Below are 18,444 nucleotides of genomic sequence, written 5' to 3' on the forward strand. Positions count from 1 at the left end.
TCATTTGCGTGCCACGGTTCTTTCTAATTAAAAGCGGAAATTACCCCACAATAGTATGTCGTATTCGGCAAAGCTAACGAAATAATACAGAAGTCGAGGTACCATTATTGAGCTTATTATATGAGAGTACCAATATTTATCGAGGCACGATGCCACAATACCCTTGGAATTGGTAGGCTTTATAAATAACATACGGCCGTAATTTGGGAAAGTAAACGAAGGATGCCGTCGCTTACTTTCCAGCCGGGCGATACAAAATATTGGCGTAATTATATGTAACTAGGTTGAGGCCCATAACTCTGGATGCTCCAACCACAACAAGTGTACTTGGCTTAACGAAATGTATGTAGAGCGTTACGACTCACGAGATGATCAAGATAAAGGCCATGGACAATATGGGCAACATGATAAGTATTAAGGGGATATATTTTTAAAAATAGCATAGAATTATGGTCATTGATCGCTACACGGTCAAGGAAAATGCGATAATTATAGTGATGACGACAAGCCTTTGATCATTGGCTTCTTCAATTAAAATATACAATCGCGTGTCCGCATTGCAAAAAAACAATGATGAGGCCGACAGGAGTATTGTATGGTTTGCAAGGTTTGTCGTGTATGAGCTCGTTGGGTGCTTTTGGGTTCTTCGAAGAGGGCGGCACGCAAAATCTATATAATTGGGGCCATGGAGAGTACTTGCTATGTATACAAATCCTGTGAGGCTGAGGATCTGCAATTGTGACCATGGAGACCATGGCGAATTATATGTTGGCCTACCTCCGCCTCCTCCTCCCGGTTGGAGCAGACGCAGCTGCAGCGCCAGCCAATATTATAGTTAACGTAGCAGTGCCCTCGTATACTGCCCTCGTCCAGCTGCTTGCCTTCTGCTCGTGCCGCGTAAACACTGCTGCAGCCATATCAGCCATCGCCATAGTCGCAGCCTGTGCTGCGGCGACAATGATCATCAATGCATATTGCCTGCGGCCTGCATCACTGGGGCGGGCATTGGTTCGAGAGGGGCTCAATGTGCTGCCCTATCACCCTGTCGTGGGCAGCTTGTATGAGATGAAGAAAGAAGCCGGCCAGAGGGCCGCCGCTGATCATCATCAACAGATGGTGGTGATGAAGATGATGCCCAATTATGATCACAACGCGAATAATGTAATTGAGCATCACCGAGTTCTTCCTCGTCTCTTCCCTTTCCACTCCAGTGTTCTCTCTCAGCAGCAAAGCCCAGGTTCTAGCTCTCTCTCTCTCTCTCTCTCTCTCTCTCTCTCTCTCTCTCTCTCATCCACCCGCCCGCCCCACAAAAACTCAATACTACAGCAAATTCGATGCTACTCGGGAAGGTTATCCAGACTGCACTTGCCAAGTCTGATCGGTCCCGAGTAAAGGACTAAATCCAACAAAGCAATATATTTACCGATACTAATCTCAACAGAGCTTGATGATCCCTACGATGAGTCAAAGAGGGAGGCAATTCCATATTAACTATATTTGATCTGGTAAATCAAGTAGAGATCATTAACAATCTCTTTATAGCTACTTAAAAGAGGATAAGCGTTACGGAGTGTAGTGTAGTGGGTGGTCTAGATCTCGCACAGTGTTGAGTGGGATGCCCCCTGGCACTTGTAAGCCTGCATGTAGGGATGACATAGAGCCTGCAACCTTTGACATATAGGCACTGAGATTGACCTTAATGCGCGTGTGCAAACGTACGCACATTCTTCTTTGTCAAACATCCTTTCCACTAGTAAATTCTTATTGCAGTTTGCAAGCATTCAAATCAAGAGGTACTGTTACTCAAAAGCTTACGAGAAAATATTCACAGAAGCTGGGTCTTTTAATTGGGATTTGGCAAGAAACATCTGAACTTAGTACATGAAAGAGCAATCCTCTTAAGTTAGCTTAAATTCATCGTTCACACAATCAAGCAAAAGGTGTATTGCAAACTTAATTGTAGTATGCTGCTAACACAGTTTTCTTGCATCGTAATATAAAAAGGTGATGGCTTCGTTTATTGGGCGGGCACTCAACCTGTAATGGTGATTTGCAACCCACAAGACGCAAAGGATGTGCTTTCGCTTGACGTGAGGCACTTGGAGAAGTCGGAAGCCACCACAAGAAACTTCCGGAAACTCTTAGGAAACGGCCTTCCCTTAGCCAACGGCCAAGCATGGCACCACCAGCGCAACCTTCTCCGCCCTGCTTTCTTTGTGGACAAACTCAAGGTACGGTAAAATGAAGCGGTGTTTAGCACACGACCCCTGACCATTTCTCCACATTGTCAAGCTGGTGCACACGCACGCGCACAAAACAATATTTAACATTGTTGCTACACTAAACACAGGCCATATTTAAGCCTAGGCATTTCTCATCATTGCAACTTTATAGCTATTTTCATCTCTTCATAACAAAGTAAAGGAAGCTGCTAGTTTCCAACCATCGCCTATGTGTAATGCTCCCACGCTGGTAACAAGCAACCTTGTCGCATTCTTAAGAAAGCTTGGATACAAAGGGTTTCTTACACATTAGTCCCACTCCTTGCATGTATACTACGATCCCTGTTTAATGTTAAGCTCTGAGACTGCTACTCAAAGGGCCCATATAGGCATCTATCTTATGTCATTACAATTATAAGCACAACTAGATTACTGTTTTCTTTTCATGCAGCTATTTTTCATGATTGTCCCATCACTTTGAACGATTCCATATTCTCGAAATAAAATTCCATTTGCCTCTTTGAAAACCATTAATAGGAAATGGTTGGTGAAATGTCGAATGGAGCTTTGGAAATGGCTCAATCATGGAGGAACGGAATTAACAATAAGGGATTGCATGAGATTGATGTAGCACCTCATATCAAGGCTCTCACTGCGGACGTTCTTGCCCGAACAGCTTTTGGCAGTAGCTACGAGCAAGGCAAACTCGTGTTTGAGAAACAAGGGAAACTCACTCAACTTCTCACAAAGATCAGAGATCAAAAAAGTCTAATTCCAGGGTACAGGTAATTATTGCCATTTGTGGACTCCAATCCTCACCATGCATTAACAACGGGACACATCCATCTTTTAGATTCTGTAGATAGCATCAAACTAGCCTTGTTTTGGCTCGAAAATGCTACCAGTCTTGTTCTAACGATGGTTTCCATGGCTAAAATTAAGGTATCTTCCCACCACCCTGAACCGCGAATGCATGGAGCTAGAGACTAGCATCCATGACGATCTTGAAAGGATTATACAAGCTCGTCGTAAGGCTATGCTGAGTGGGTATCGAAAGACGGATTTACTAGGGCTGATATTAGCTGCACAAGATCGGGAGACTTACTCCATTTGTCACCAACAAGTGATCGATGAATGCAAGGCATTCTTCTTTGTTGGGCACGAGACAACCTCAGGTTTGCTCATGTGGGCAATTATGTTACTAGCACAGAGCGACGAATGGCAAAGGAAAGCCAGAGAAGAGGTGCTGGAATTGTGCGGCCAAGAAGTAGAGCCAAAAGCCGAACATCTCAACAAACTGAAAATCGTGAGATCTTTCTCGTTCCACCTAAATTAGCACTTACCCTTACCACTTCTTAATTCAATAGCACATTAATTAATGCTCGTTTGTCCTCAGTAATAATTGAATAGACTAAAGTGTCTAGAATGGTCATCACATCACGTATACGTGCTTTTGATTGAACAAGGTCGAGTATGTAAAGTTCAGAGTTATATTATTAACTGGATAAAGTGGCTGATTTCCTGTTTTTCTTTTTGCTTCCCATGTAGATGGGCATGATTTTGAATGAAGCCTTGAGACTGTATCCTCCGGTACCACTGTATGGCATGCGGAAAACTCTACCAAATCAGAGTAACATTAAGGTAGGGAGGCGCGAGTTTCCATGTGGGATTACCTTTGTAATCTTGTGCCTATACATCCACACATGCAAGGAAGTGTGGGGGGAGGATGCGCATGAGTTTCACCCAGAGAGGTTCAGGAATGGGGCGTCTCGAGCTTGCAAGAATCCATATGGCTACATGCCATTTGGGATGGGGCCTCGAGTGTGCATCGGCCAGACGTTTGCCATCATGGAGGCCAAGGTCATCTTGGCTACCATCCTTCAAAGCTTCCGCTTCAAACTCTCTCCCAGCTATAGACACGCCCCCGCTTTGGTGCTCACCATGGAGCCCAAGCACGGTGTCCAGGTCATTCTTGAACCATTGTAAGCGGGCTTGATCTGCAAGGTGTGGCTGGTTAATAATATACTGACTCAGAAGATCAAGAAGTACAGATTAATTGCTCCAACAGTGTAGCTGGAGCTAACAGCTCATATCTTCAAACCAGCCTCTCGAGGCGGTCTGTGAGGAACAGGGGATAGAAGCCATGGTGCAGCAGAGTAATACCAGCGAGAGTGGCGCCCATCCTGTAAGGTGAAGAAGAGGCCATGGCCATCCCAAGTGCGAAGCTACCACCGGTGCCACCAGCGCTCAGCCCGCCCGCCCTATATACAATATAGCTGCTCTCAACGGTCACAAAGGAATGGGTACTGAGTGATCAAAGTTCTGCCAAAGCAGCATATAACATTCAGATAATGCACATTGCATTGATCCCTTATATAACATGTTAGGCTTCACACGCTCTGTCTCCCATATTATACATTCTGTGAATCAACTCTAACTGTATCATCATATATCTTTGAAAATAGGTAGCCTCAATGAACATAGCTCATTCTTTGAAATCTTGTCCATGTAAGTTGGTGTTTCACAATATCAAGCTACAGCTTCATCCATTTTACATTTGTTAGCTAGTGTTGCACTACTTGCTAATGTCCTATGAAACGAGATCCAATTATATGCAATTGTACGGTTATTTGCATGTTTTGAAAGACCTTATCCATTTCATTATTGTTAGCCTACGTTGCACAAAGTGGTGTTACTTGTGAATTTTGATTCATCGGCATGTCTAGCAAACAATCATAATTATCTCCTTCTTGAAATTGGTCTAAAGTTAACAAGTTATAATGTTTTCATAAGCATGCTCAACAATCAATCTTCGTTTGTCACCTAACACATCATGTTTAAAGGACACTTTACAATTCACTTGTGATGGATTCATCCATCTCTTAATCTTTTTCTATCAATTCTAAGATTCTCTAAGTTCACAAAAAAGATGTGGGATATCTTCCTCAACTCTATAAAAAATGCGACACAATGTAAACTTCTATATTTAGCCACGTATCTTTTTTGGGGGAAGCTTCCAAGTAATAATCCTCCATGAGATCAAATTGAGTGTTACTAAGGGTTTGACCTTCCAAGTTCTCTCGATCCTATTTCTCCAAATTTTCCAATATCCAATGGATACCTCTTCTTTCACTTCTCCTTGAACTACACAAAGAAAGATATCCATTGTGAGAGAGGACTCCCTTTGCAACAAAGGGTTAGCAACATTAACAATGTGAAGACTCACCTATTTGAATTAATAGTCGCTTATGTAACAATGTGATGAGTCACTATGTGACTTATTAGTCATTTATGTAACCCAAAAATATTATTATCGCTATTTTATCACATTATTTGATTTCATGATAGTAGTTGCCTAAGTAACATAAAAATGTTGCTACATATGTGATTGTAGTAACAACATAGGCAAACTACTTTTCTAATCTCTATTGCATTTTTAAAGTGTGGTTGCCTATATGATTACAACATTACTTCTCTTGTGCTTTCTTTTTTATGCATTGCCTATGCCATTCACTATCCCACCTGTTGACTTCCATCTCTAAGCCTACCATTGCTCATCTCTCCACCTCCATCCATCATCCTTGAGTCGTTCTCCAGCTCTCTATTGTGTGCATGAGAGAGAGAGAGAGAGAGAGAGGTAAACAAATAGAATTAAAGAAGTTGTAACATCCTTTTACACACCTCAATGGCGAATAGGACAAAGACACAAATTATAGTTCTTGTGGTTACAATTCACTTCAAGGAACCATCCACACAAAATGAAACCATCGGCAAGGTGCCATTCACTACAAGATATAGGCCTTATATCGACGTTAAAAGCGATGAAAATGTAAATAACAAAATTTGCCCCCGTCGTCGTAAAAAGCGTTGTTATTGGCGATGCCATAGAACAGTCAGTATATAGCAGCGTCGGTATCAGCGTCGGTATTGGTGTCGATATCAGTGTTGCACGTCGATATCAGCGGCGTTGATACCGACGCCAATAATGACGTTAATACCGACGTTCTGCGATGATAATAACGACACCAATAACGACGCGAGCAGTAAATTTGAGACGCTCATAGTGACGGTAACAGGGAAAAAAAATTGTGGCACGGCAGCAAGCTGCCGTGCCACATATAGCAATGTGTGCTTTATTTAGGCCATACAAAATAGTTCCTACACTGTGTACAATGCTTGTGCAAACAAAAACAAAGTATACTGAAATCATAACACTGATACATGAAATAAATACATGATCGTATAATGAAAGCGACTGGTACAATCATGACAAGATATCACTAATACATAGAAAATGTCTACACAGATCAGGCGACCAAAAAAGAAAGGTGTGTGAGCTCTAGGAATCCAAGGTTAAGCTACATATCCTCGCCATCCGAAAGCTCGTCCCGCCGCAAAGGAGCATCGAACGGACTCTGCAAAAAAAGAAACAAAAACACATCAGTCCACCATACAATAATGCATTCTAATTAAACATGGTAACTACGAACAAGAAAGATGAGTGACTTATAGGGCTGCCGCGTCTATATAATCAGTCGATCAATGCAGTGAGACCGTGCCTCTCTACATATCGAGTCTCAAGGCCAGTCGGATCGCGATTTGTAATGGAGTGCTGCAAAGAAAACAAAATACTAACTATTAGAAACATGATTGTCAGTACAAAGGATATTGCAAAAAGATAAACAAGCAAAACAAAAGAAAAACTTACAAAGTCCTCCAAATATGTCCTATGGCCGCCACTCCCAAGATGATGGACCACTCCGGCCTCGAGTCGTGCCCTCGCCGCCTCGCACTGCTAACTCCAACGTTCTGGAGAATCTGTAGCCTCCTCCCTCAGTCGGCGCCAATCGTCTGCATCTAACCACTCGGGCTTTGCAACCCCACTCTTGAGTGCCTTGCGTGCATCCGATCGTCTGTGTGGCATATATGCACGGATGCAATCTATCATCCAGCCCGTACAAAATCTATCTACTGAGGCTGGCACCGGAAACTCCTCATGCAAGGATGCTACTATGTAGTCCTTGCTCCCCTCTGGTATGTTCTTCCAATGATCTAAGACGTTGTGCCAAAAAACTTGTTGGCACAACTCTCTCATGCGAGCCATCACCCTCCTCCCCTCATCATTCATGATGATGGCTCCTGACCTATCATTGACTAGATAGGCATATCCCCCTGGGGTATGCCTAAGATGGGTCCTCTCCCACCTGTGTTCATGCTCCTGGGCATATCCAGGAGACCCATGTACATCCGGTGTACCGACCTGGATAATATCTATCGGAGTGACACCTCTGTAGATGGCTGAGCTGCAAAAGCCGAAGTAACTGGAGTAGACATCCCCATAGGTGTGACAAATCCTAGAGGTGACACAACTCCAGTTGAATGATGAGACGGAGACACCGTGTCCGTGCCTGCACAGCATCCACGTAAGCCTGAGCCATGCTCCCTGGAACTGCCACGAGAGCGAGGAGTCGGACTTGTATCCTGTGCCGACTGCAGGCTCACTGCCTCTGTATCTCTGCAGCATCCCCCTAACCGTGAAGCACTCCCTCCCTCTGGCCCAAGTCTGGAGCGTCGACCTCATCTGTTCGAAGTTGATCAAGCATCCGATCACGCTGAAATAGATCTAGCAGAGCGGCCTGACAATGTCCGAGACAGCTCCTAGTCTGCCATGTCTCTGAATCTCGCGATTTGGTCTGGAGACATGCATGTGAAGACATCCTACAACTCCTCATCACTCATCCCTCAACTCGTCTTAAAAATGTCACCTGCACAGACAAAAAATGATGTTAGAATAATCAATTTAAATCATACAAAGCATGGTAATATAAATCTTTAAAAAATAATCTCACTTAAAATGCATATCTTATGTACCCTTATAAGCGATTGGTCAACGAATTGAGTAAGTGGATGCTCCAAGTATGAAGTATCATATGGTCCCATGTCAATCTCCTGACACAACTCCGCATACACTGGAAGGTCGATAGACATGTTACCACAGAAGGATGAGTCCACCTCATTCTCAAAGAATTCTTGGAGTCCTGTATTTCCATCATTGTTAGCCGATGCTGGCTCCAAGCTTTCGATGGCGTCCACCCCTTGCAATATCGACCCCTCTATTTTCATATTGACCTCATCTATGCTCGAAACATCGCTTTGATCATATACTCTCACACTTCGGGGAGCTGAAGGTATAACATACCACCATCGAGGTTGTCGGGGGTTTGGATAGAAGATTACATATTCACAAACACGTACAAGAGAGTTTAAACTATTGTGACATGTACCATATCATAATACAATTAACAAACAAATGAGTCCATGCACCTGTTCACAATGAGCCGGTAACACAAAGGCGTCGGGAAAATCCGTCCATTTTTTTTCGGAATCTATTTCAAGAAATCCAGATGGACCTCGTCTGTTGCTCCAGCTCCTTCAAGTACCACTTTGAACCACTGCACATCGAATAGTATCATGGAGAAGCTACAGTAATCCACCGTAACAATACTTTGCAAGTTTCCAAAATACTCCATCTCATCTATAACCGTGTTTGGATCCATTGCTCATCGCTAGCTCTCCTGCTCAAACCTTGCCATGATATCACGGTCCATTGTGGAGCGCATTTTGTCAATATGCTCCACACGAAAATGCCGTCTGCGTGACCACACTGCACTATATATTTTGTACTATACATTGAAACACTCAAATTAGATGTCGCATATAAAATATAGATACGACAAATCCTAAACACCTCATCACCTTTGGACTACATTCCCTTGAGAATTCCCACTCCTCCATTGAGACCTCTGCCCCTTTGTGAGACGCTGTGGTCAAAGCTCCATGCAACCATCGTGTTGACATGAACCGCGGTATCTCCTCCATGCCCTCGGTATATCGAATCGGTCGATGACACGTACTACGTCAGAATTCAGATCGCGATTCCTCTCGATCTTGCCTAGCGATCTGGTACTTGGCGAGCCACGTCTCCATAGAGGCATGGTGCAACATACAAAAGCAATTCACCTTCTCCTCCATTGTAGCATCCATTCTTTTTTCTACCCCATTTCCAACCACCACATCTCCAGTCAGTCTATTATCGTCTGACCATAGCATTTTGTTGTCTGGATCCACCGTTGGTAGCCATTGTGAAATATGCACTAGCGCCTCAGACACCAACCAACCTTCAGCCATGCTACCTTCTGGCCGAGCTCATTGTCACACAAAGCCTTTCAGGGTTTTCATGAAGCACTCCAAGAAGAACATCCATCGTGTATGGATAGGTCCAGCAATCTCCACTTCATCTACAAGATGCACAAGAAGGTGGATTTGTATCGTAAGCATGCTGGTAGGCAAGTATTTCTCAAAGAGACAGACCGTCTCCACTACTCCCTGCCTCGCGGATTCAATAGAGGACGTCTTAATCTCCTTCTGTGAGATCCATTGTACCAAAGTCGACAACCTGTAAATGGCCCCGAGTATTTCTGGAGTAAGACATCCTGCGATCGCAATCGGTAATACAAACTGCCACAAATGAGAAAGCATTATGAATAATGGCTACACTCCAAATAGCAAAATGTGCACGCCAATTACAATCCATTCGTAGTACAAACCTGACATATCTTATGCCAGTCATGGGATTTTAGCCCTGATAATTGGTCATCTTTAGAAAATGCAAACCTGAGAGAATACATCATACCCATCGGAGTGCGAATAGAGTTGACTACTTGCTTCACAATGCGCTCTTCTTTAGTGGACAAAACCCAAGGAGCGTGAGGTAGCTGCACGTGACCATCAGCACTCCACTACGGCCAAAGCGCCTCCATATTACCTACCTCCTTCAAATCCATTCGTGCCCCTATAGTGTCTCTCTTTCCTGTGATGTGGTCCCATAGCAAGCTACCCACATTATTGAAAATATGCATGGGATCTGACAAGTGGTTGACCTGTAAGTGGGTCCAATATGGCAACTCGTAGAAAACTGAGAACCGTCGTATTCCGTTTGGATGTGACTCTGCGTGGACCATTTTCAACTCATACCAGCTTGCGGCATTCATATGTGCTGGAGGTCATCCAAGAAAACCTTCCCTGAGCTCATGATCCTCTGGCAAGAAAGTGACGTGTCCTTGATATACCATCTTCTTCATGGTTCTTGACCTTCGGGAGTCTAATTATGGCCTGCACAATGGACATGCATGATAACCTGAGGTAACCAGACCTGTTCCAACACCACGATCCAGTGAATACAAGCTTGAACGAGATAAAATATAGATATTACCAACGAGAACGGAGGCCTATTTACCTGAGCACTCTCCGAATCCCGGAAAGTCATACATCGTCCACATGAGAATGGCTCGAATATTGGAAGACCGCAGACCATCGCGCTTGCTCATATCTTGCACGGTGACGCCCTCCTCCCACAAAATCTTAAGCTTATCGACTAATGGACGAAGCTACACGTCCATATTTTTGACTTTGTAGCGGCCAAGGACGAGTAAGTTAATGATGAGATGTCATTTCTTCGTAGAAAGCCATGGAGGGATATTGTAGTTGACAAGGACTATAGGCCACATACTGTAAGAAGTTGAGCGCAGACCAAATTGGTTCACGCCATCCATTGCAAGACCGAGCCGAAGATTCCTTGGCTCTCGAGCAAAGCCTAGGAAGGTAGAGTCAATGTGGCTCCATGCGCGTGAATCTGCTAATATTCGTTGAACTCCATCCATGGACCTATTCTGTGCATGCCACATTGTCAAGCTCGCCATGCTAGACGTACGAAACATGTGGTTTATACGGAGGATAAGCAAAAAGTATCTGAGAACTTTTTGAGGGATGGTTTGCCCTTGCAAGTCCTATTGATACCTGTGAGCACCACACTTTGGAGACACTTTGGACATGTCTCCATAGTCTCGTATTCTCCTCAAAACAGTATGCAATCGTTGATACATGCATGGATGTTGTTGTAGTCCATGCCAAGCTTTCGTAAAACATGTCGCGCATCATCACGAGACTCAAGCATGGTATTTGTAGGTGGTAATATATGATATTTCAATAACCTGAAAAAAAATCATAAAACACATTGAAAAATCACAAATGTTTTTAATAATAGTGTCGAAAAAAAATCAACGAAGCGTATGTACAAGGTACCTAAACAACTCGATCACACTCGCATCGCTCCACCCGTATTTTGCTTGCACACTTAAGAGTGCAAGTAGTGTCTTCAGGCAAGATACTTGGCACCCATCATATAATGGTATGGATGCTTCCTCTCTAAGCAGATCAGAAGTCTTGACATCCATGGGAATCAATGCATCGATCATTGCCTCCATCTTAGGCTCCAAGATTGTAGGTAGGTCTAGAAGGCTGTCTGTCTCCTCTGGCATTGACGGTATAGATTGGCCTTGCAAGTGGTGGATTGGATCATGCACTCCATTCATTGCACACCCACGAACTCTTCTAATTGCCCACAAAGGATGCACTCCTCCTTGGGACAAGACGTCACCTCCCTCGATAGAAAATTTGCTAGCCATATCCAATCTTATTGTATATGGTATTCAATTAGCTTGCGAGTACAATACATGATGGATATTAACTTTTCTTACCGTTTGCTGAAAATCCGCAATCACCTGATCAATTATATCAGATTGAAACTTGCCAAATCGTCATACTTGTTCTATAGATAATCGACATTTTCGTCTAATTGTCATTGCATTGAGAGCAAGGACATGGGACACGCTGATTACGATACGCCTCGCGATCTTGAACAACAAGACCTTCATCATTTTCCATTTTGTCTACGTTATGACAAACAATTTGTTTTTGTTATCATTCTTTTTTTATTTCTTAAATTGTTCTCCTCTCCTTCCATCTCTCTCTATTTTTCTACGTTACGGCTACGACCACGACTACAACTACGACTACGACTATGACTATGACCACGACCATGACCACGACTACGACTACGACCATGATTACAACCACGACCACAACTATGACTATGACTATGACTATGACCACGACCATGACCGCGACCATGACCACGACCACCACAACCATGACTACGACTACGACTACGACTATGACTATGACTATGACCACGGCCACGGCCATGACTACGACTACGACGACCACGACCATGACCCATGCGACCACGACTACGATGACCACGACCACAACTACGATCATGACCATGACCGTGACCACAACCACCACAACCACGACTACGACTACGAATACGACCACGACCACAACCATGACTACGACTACGACTATGACTACGACTACGACTACGACTTGACAACTACGACTACGACCAGGACCACGACTACGATGACCACGACCACGACTACGACCACGACCATGACCACGACAACCACGACTACGACCACGATCACGACCACGACTATGACTATGACTACGACTACTTATATAGAGATGAAGAGAGAGACAAGAGTTGAGAGAAGAGAGAGGAGAAAGAGAGATCAGAGATCCAACTAGAGCATTTGACACCCATAGTCAACACACCGTGGAAAACACAAGCACAAATTGACATTGAATTATGGCAAGAAAATCCACCACAAAACAATAGTTATAATACTCAAGGTAGGATTTCAAAGTCTTATTGATTTCAATCAGTCATGGATGCCATACTATAGGTAGGTTGCACTCACTAAGAATAGAATTGGTGATTCACCTCATCTTCTCTCCATCGTCAATAGAATTATCCTTTACCATTTACAACTCACCCACCTTCTCTCCACACTATTGCACACTACAATCTCTATGAGGGCATGAGTTTGGAATCTCCACAGATACCAAAGCATGATCTCTAGCTTGATGGTTGCATATATACTACTAGCACTCGTGGAATAAACCTTAAAATAATTATTATGCTCAAATATATGCTTGTTAGAGCATAAATTTGTTCCTAAGACTATTCTAAGGAAGAAATAGGGTTAATGATAAAAGAGTATCCTTCCTTGCAAGTGATTTTATATTATATTTATTAATTAAAATTGATAGTTAAGGATGAGTTTCCTAAGAGATCTTGTGGTGATGTTGTTTTAGTTTTGCAAAGCATATGAATGATGCTGTTTTAGTTTTTTGTATTTGTCTTTTTAAGAAGAGATTGATTTTTATGAAATATCCAAAGTTATTTTTGGATGTACGTTATGAAACATGAATGTTTTTCATACTGATAGGCTGATTGCCTTCATTGTATACTTGCGTTGTGGAGGCTAGGACAAGCCCCATGTATGAGAGGTCTCTTTGCAGGAAGAACATTATGCTACGAGGCACAAGTATGCTAGGGCTCTCTAGCCATATATCCCTTAGGTTTGTTGAGGATTGGCCTAACCCCTATGAGCCTAGGATGAGCTTATTGTAAGGTCTTATTTACTTTTCTCTCTTTCTCTCCCTCTCTCATTTCCTCTCCCTCCCTCACCCTCACCCTCTCTTTCTCTCTTTCCCTATTAGGTTTAATGATTTTTCTCTCTTTTTCTCTCTCCTCTCCCTCTCTCATTTTTTTCTCTCTCCTCTCTCTCTCTCATTTCCTCTCTCTCCCTCACCCTCACCCTCTCTTTCTCTCTTTCTCTATTAGGTTTAATGATTTTTTTCTCTTTTTCTCTCTCTCCTCTCTCCTCTCTTATTTTTTTCTCTCTCCTCTCCCTCTCTCATTTCCTTTTCTCTCTTCCTCTTCCTCTCTCATTTCCTCTCCCTCCCTCACCCACACCCTCTCTTTCTCTCTTTTCCTATTATGTTTAACATCTTTTCTCTCTTTTTCTCTCTCCTCTCATTCTCTCATTTTTTTCTCTCTCCTCTTCTTCTCTCATTTCCTTTTGCTCTCTTCCTCTCCTTCTCTCATTTCTTCTCCCTCCCTGTCCCTCTCTCATTTCCCTATTATGTTTAATGTCTCCCTCCCTCTCCCTCTCCCTCTCTCATTTCCTCTCCCTCTCTCTCCCTCCCCCTCTCTCTTCCTTTCCCATTTCCTCCCCCTCTTCCTCTCCCTCTCTTTCTCTCTCTCTCTCCCTCTCCCTCTCTTTCTCTCTCTCTCCCTCCCTCTCCCTCTCCCTCTCTTTCCCTCTCCTTCTCTCTCTCTTCCTCCCTCTCCCTCTCCCATTTCCTCCCTCTCCCTCTTCCTCTCCTTCTCCCTCTCTTTCTCTCTCATTTTCTCTCCCTCTCTCAATATACACAAATTATACAAAAAAAAGTAAAAGAGAGAGAGAATGCACTCTCTCTCCCTCTCCTTCTCTCATTTCATTCCCCTCTCTCTTCCATTTCCTCCCTCTCCCTCTCCCTCTCTTTCTCTCTCTCTCCCTCTCTCTCCCTTTCTCTCTCATTTCATCCCCCTTCCTCTCCCATTTTCTCCCTCTCCCTCTCCCTCTCACTCTCTCTCTCTTTCTCTCTCATTTCCTCTCCCTCCCTCAATATACACAAATTAAACCCTAAACAAGTAAAAGAGAGAGAAAATGGACTCAACATAAAGATTCGAAGAAGGGTTTGGCGGCTCCTCTTTGCGACGGCGGCTCTTCCTCTTCTTCATGAATGACAGCGGCGGCAACGATGAGAAGCCTTCTTTCTCTCTTTCTCTCCCTCTAAGAAAAACGGTCGCTCTCTCTCTCTCTCTCTCTCTCTCTCTCTCTCTCTCTCTCTCTCTCTCTCTCTCTCTCTCTCTCTCTCTCTCTCTCTCTCTCTCTCTCGCTCTCCCTCTCGAAAACTTTCACGAATGCACGAAATGAAACGCGCTCGGGTTTCGGCCCGCGTTTTTTTTTTGTGGTGTAGTGATTAGCACCAAATAGAAAACCAACTACTAGACCTACCAAAGTCACTCAATATATCAAAGTAACTTAGTGCTTCTATGATGACTTTGCCACCTCGATAAACTATCGATTTGCCCCAAAAGTAACTTAGTCCTCAAGCTTTTTGAATGCCTTTCTAATGAGTTTGCCACCTTGCTAAATTGTTCATTTGCTCTCCTTTATAGAAACCTTCATCTTGCCAAATTTCCTTAGGTGCACTTTGAGTTGTATGTTAATATACATATTTGTGCATGCACGCGCACGCACTTGCACACGCACACACACATGCACATGCACGCACGCACGCGCGCGCGCACACACACACACAGAGGAAATTAGAGAAATAAACTTCCATAATAGTTTATGTTTGATCTATATTAATGAGATCAAACTAGATATCATATTTTGTAAATCTATGAGATGAAACTAGATATCATATTTGCTTGATGCTAGTGATGCATGCATTGACAAGTATGATAAACATGGCAACATGGATTATGATTGATCGTGGGTGGAATTGTGTGGTATTAAATTTTGGATGATTTATTTGAAAAGAAATTACATGGCATCAAAGGCAATTTCATGATTTGCTAGTAGGTGTGTAACATGCTACAAAAACAAGAGGGAGGATATCAATAGGAGAAAATTATAACGATTGTATCACTTGCCCATTTTTGTCCATGTAGCTACAAGATTGGAATACTTTCATGATCTAGGTTACATTTATCTACATGTATTATTGAAACATATTTTTTATACCTTCAATATCCCCAGACAATCTGTATAATACCTTGATTTCCATATAGTCATTAATCCTTCATAGGAAAAAATATTTTGTATGAAATAATCTTTTGTACAAAATATTGTTTCGTGCAAAAGATATACTCCTTTATATACACCACAAGATCAATAGATCAGAATTCCTTCGTATGAAAGTATCAAACAATTACAACAATTCCAATTGTTGTAATTGTTGTATATAAACCACAAGATCAATAGATTAGAATTCCTTCGTATGAAAGAATCAAACCATTACAACAATTCCAATTGTTCTAAATGTTGTATATACAAACTATATACACCACAATATCAATAGATCAGAATTCCTTCGTATGAAAGATCAACAGAACTAGTACTATGCTCTTACACGAATATATTAGGTTTTTTAATTGTTATATTTTTAAAAACAATTATTATTATTATTAAATATATAATTAATGACCTTAGAAGTTAGTGATTCCTGATACTAGTTTGCATGCATTCTGTACCAAGGTGTTTTGAATTAGGAAAATGAATATACATTAGGGATGAATTTATGTTAAAAGTTAGTACCACCTTAGCACAAGTTTGCAAGTATCCTACACCAACGTGTTTAAGATTAGGAACAAATATATACACTAGAAATTAGTAATACCTTGGTGCTAATTTGCATGCATCCTACACCAACAACATAGTTACAAACCTTTTGGGTAAGTTGCATGTTTCTCCGAATGAGATTCCTTTAAAATTTATAAGATATCAATAGATTTTTGAAACATGGTAAAAAATTAATATATTTAGCTTTTAAATTAACCAATTTTACTAATATTTTGTAATTTTAGTATATTTCTTAATTTATAATCTATAAGAGCATCAAATTTTTAGCATTGTATTTTCAATATATATGCTTAATTAAATATTTCAATAAGCATGCATTCTTTACAAAACGTTATTTTGTAGTTTTCTTTCGAGTAACTCATCAATAACTTAGTGCAATCTATAAATTCTATTTAAATTATCATACTATTAACCTTACAATTTATATTATCCTCTTAGATAGATTAAAAAATCTTGAAAAGAAGAGTCGCATGAATGATTGGTAAGATTGAAGCTAATGACCTAGCTAGTTTGCTTTAGCTTTAGCACTTGTAGTGGGAGCTCACGCTCAACCGCCAAGACCCACAGACTGCTTATTGGTTCAAGCGTTTCAAGCGAGCTCTAATGGCTTTCTCTCACCTAGCCGACGCGCCGTCGATCCTATGAGTGTAGTGAGCTTACCTTGATGCCGATACGAGTTGCCTCCTCTCTCGCACACCCCGGTAGCTCCACAATCCTAGATGCGAGCTCAAGCATCCTCAAGCCTCCTCCATCTCAAGCTCCATCCTCCATAGCCGCCTGCATGAGAAAAGAGAATAGAAGAGAAGAAGAGAAGAGGAGATGGTGAAGAGCTTCACCCTCTTGATCCCTCACTCTCACACACTCACACTCTCACACTCCCTCTCTCAAGAGCACACACAAGCAGGAAGATGAGGAGAAGAGAAGAAGAAGAGAGCTCTTGTTAGCCACATACCAAAGAATGAGCTTCCATTCACTTTTTGAACTTTATATATACAAACCCTAAAATCCCATGGGCACCCATCCCTTTTTTACATGACCGGCCATTGTGGCAAGGTCCTTTTTCCATTTCCCTCTTCTAGCCTTATGCCTCTAGCCTACACCCGTCTAATATTTTACCATTGGCACAGGAGGGAGCCTGGTGCTCTTTTACAAGAGTTTTCCAAGTCTTTTGAGGTGCCTTTCATTTAAAATTGTGCTTTTTGTCCCGGCTTAGCTTTGGAGGTTGCCTGCATGTCTTTGCTCTTTTTTCATATTTTTTAATGCTTTTTTCTTCCTTTTTCTGCCATCTTGACTTGGGGTTAACATTACCCCCTCCTAGACGGGTGCCAATCCCATGGCACTTCTGTTTTGTTGTAGGTTGGTAGGCAATAATCCAAGTGGTGTAAAGGTGAGGACCACTTGGAGACTCAGGTACTTGTGGAAACTGTGAAATGATTTTTGTCGGAGAAGCCAAATGGATATTGCGTGGTTGACGGGGGCCTCCGAAGTTGGTGGTTTGTTACTTTTTGTGATTCCTGAAAGGAGAAGGTGGGGTGCTGTTCCTAAGGGGAGTGCCTACCTCATTGTGTTAGTGCATTGTGCTCATGCTAGTGGAATGGGGAGGTGGGTCTAACTGCAGGCAAGCTTGGGTGATGTCCCACACTTGAGGACCCCATTTGTACCAAAGGAGGTGCGGTCCAAGTGGCTTAGGGTGACAGGTCTAACCATAGGCGAGTGTTACCTCCCTAGGTATATCCTGCCCTTGATATGCCCTAAGCGTGAAGTGGGGGAGCAAAAGGGCTAGGGGGTTAGGAGTGGAGCCGGCTGACCAAAGCCACTGGGCACGCCTAGCTTGAGAACCCCTAGGTGCAGTGATCGTGCTTTATGTGGTGGTAAGTGCTTCTGCAAGTGGGCTATGTTGTCCAGTCAAGTGGAGAGTGTTTTTCGTGCTTTTCCTTTCATGTTGTTCTTTTCTTCGCTTTTACTTTTCTTTTCTTTTCTTTCTTTCTTTTTTTTAAAAGTTACAATAGTGGAACGACAGCCAGGGCCTAATTCTCTTCATCTGAATGAGGAGG

The 18,444-nt window shown here is 42.5% G+C and overlaps 1 protein-coding gene across 1 annotated transcript; it reads left to right on the plus strand.

Moving 5' to 3' along the window:
* The first annotated feature begins 689 nt into the window (after positions 1-689).
* Positions 690-4,783, plus strand: LOC148029697 (cytochrome P450 CYP72A219-like). The gene is made up of 5 exons (XM_087685986.1): positions 690-1,237; positions 2,005-2,231; positions 2,760-3,007; positions 3,165-3,528; positions 3,771-4,783. Exons 1-5 carry the CDS (start codon positions 745-747, stop codon positions 4,206-4,208), a joined length of 1,770 nt encoding a protein of 589 aa, XP_087542112.1. The 5' UTR covers positions 690-744; the 3' UTR covers positions 4,209-4,783.
* Positions 4,784-18,444: the final 13,661 nt, after the last annotated feature.

This window comes from Lygodium microphyllum, chromosome 10 (assembly GCF_053477565.2).
Source record: "Lygodium microphyllum isolate KBCC chromosome 10, Lygodium_microphyllum_v1.1.10, whole genome shotgun sequence".
NCBI lineage: Eukaryota > Viridiplantae > Streptophyta > Polypodiopsida > Schizaeales > Lygodiaceae > Lygodium > Lygodium microphyllum.

Coding starts and splice junctions, on each gene's coding strand:
- LOC148029697 (XM_087685986.1), top strand. CDS start 745: ATGGAGACCATGGCGAATTATATGTTGGCCTACCTCCGCCTCCTCCTC. Junction 3,008..3,164: donor AGTCTAATTCCAGGGTACAG/GTAATTATTGCC, acceptor GCTAAAATTAAG/GTATCTTCCCACCACCCTGA. Junction 3,529..3,770: donor ATCTCAACAAACTGAAAATC/GTGAGATCTTTC, acceptor CTTCCCATGTAG/ATGGGCATGATTTTGAATGA.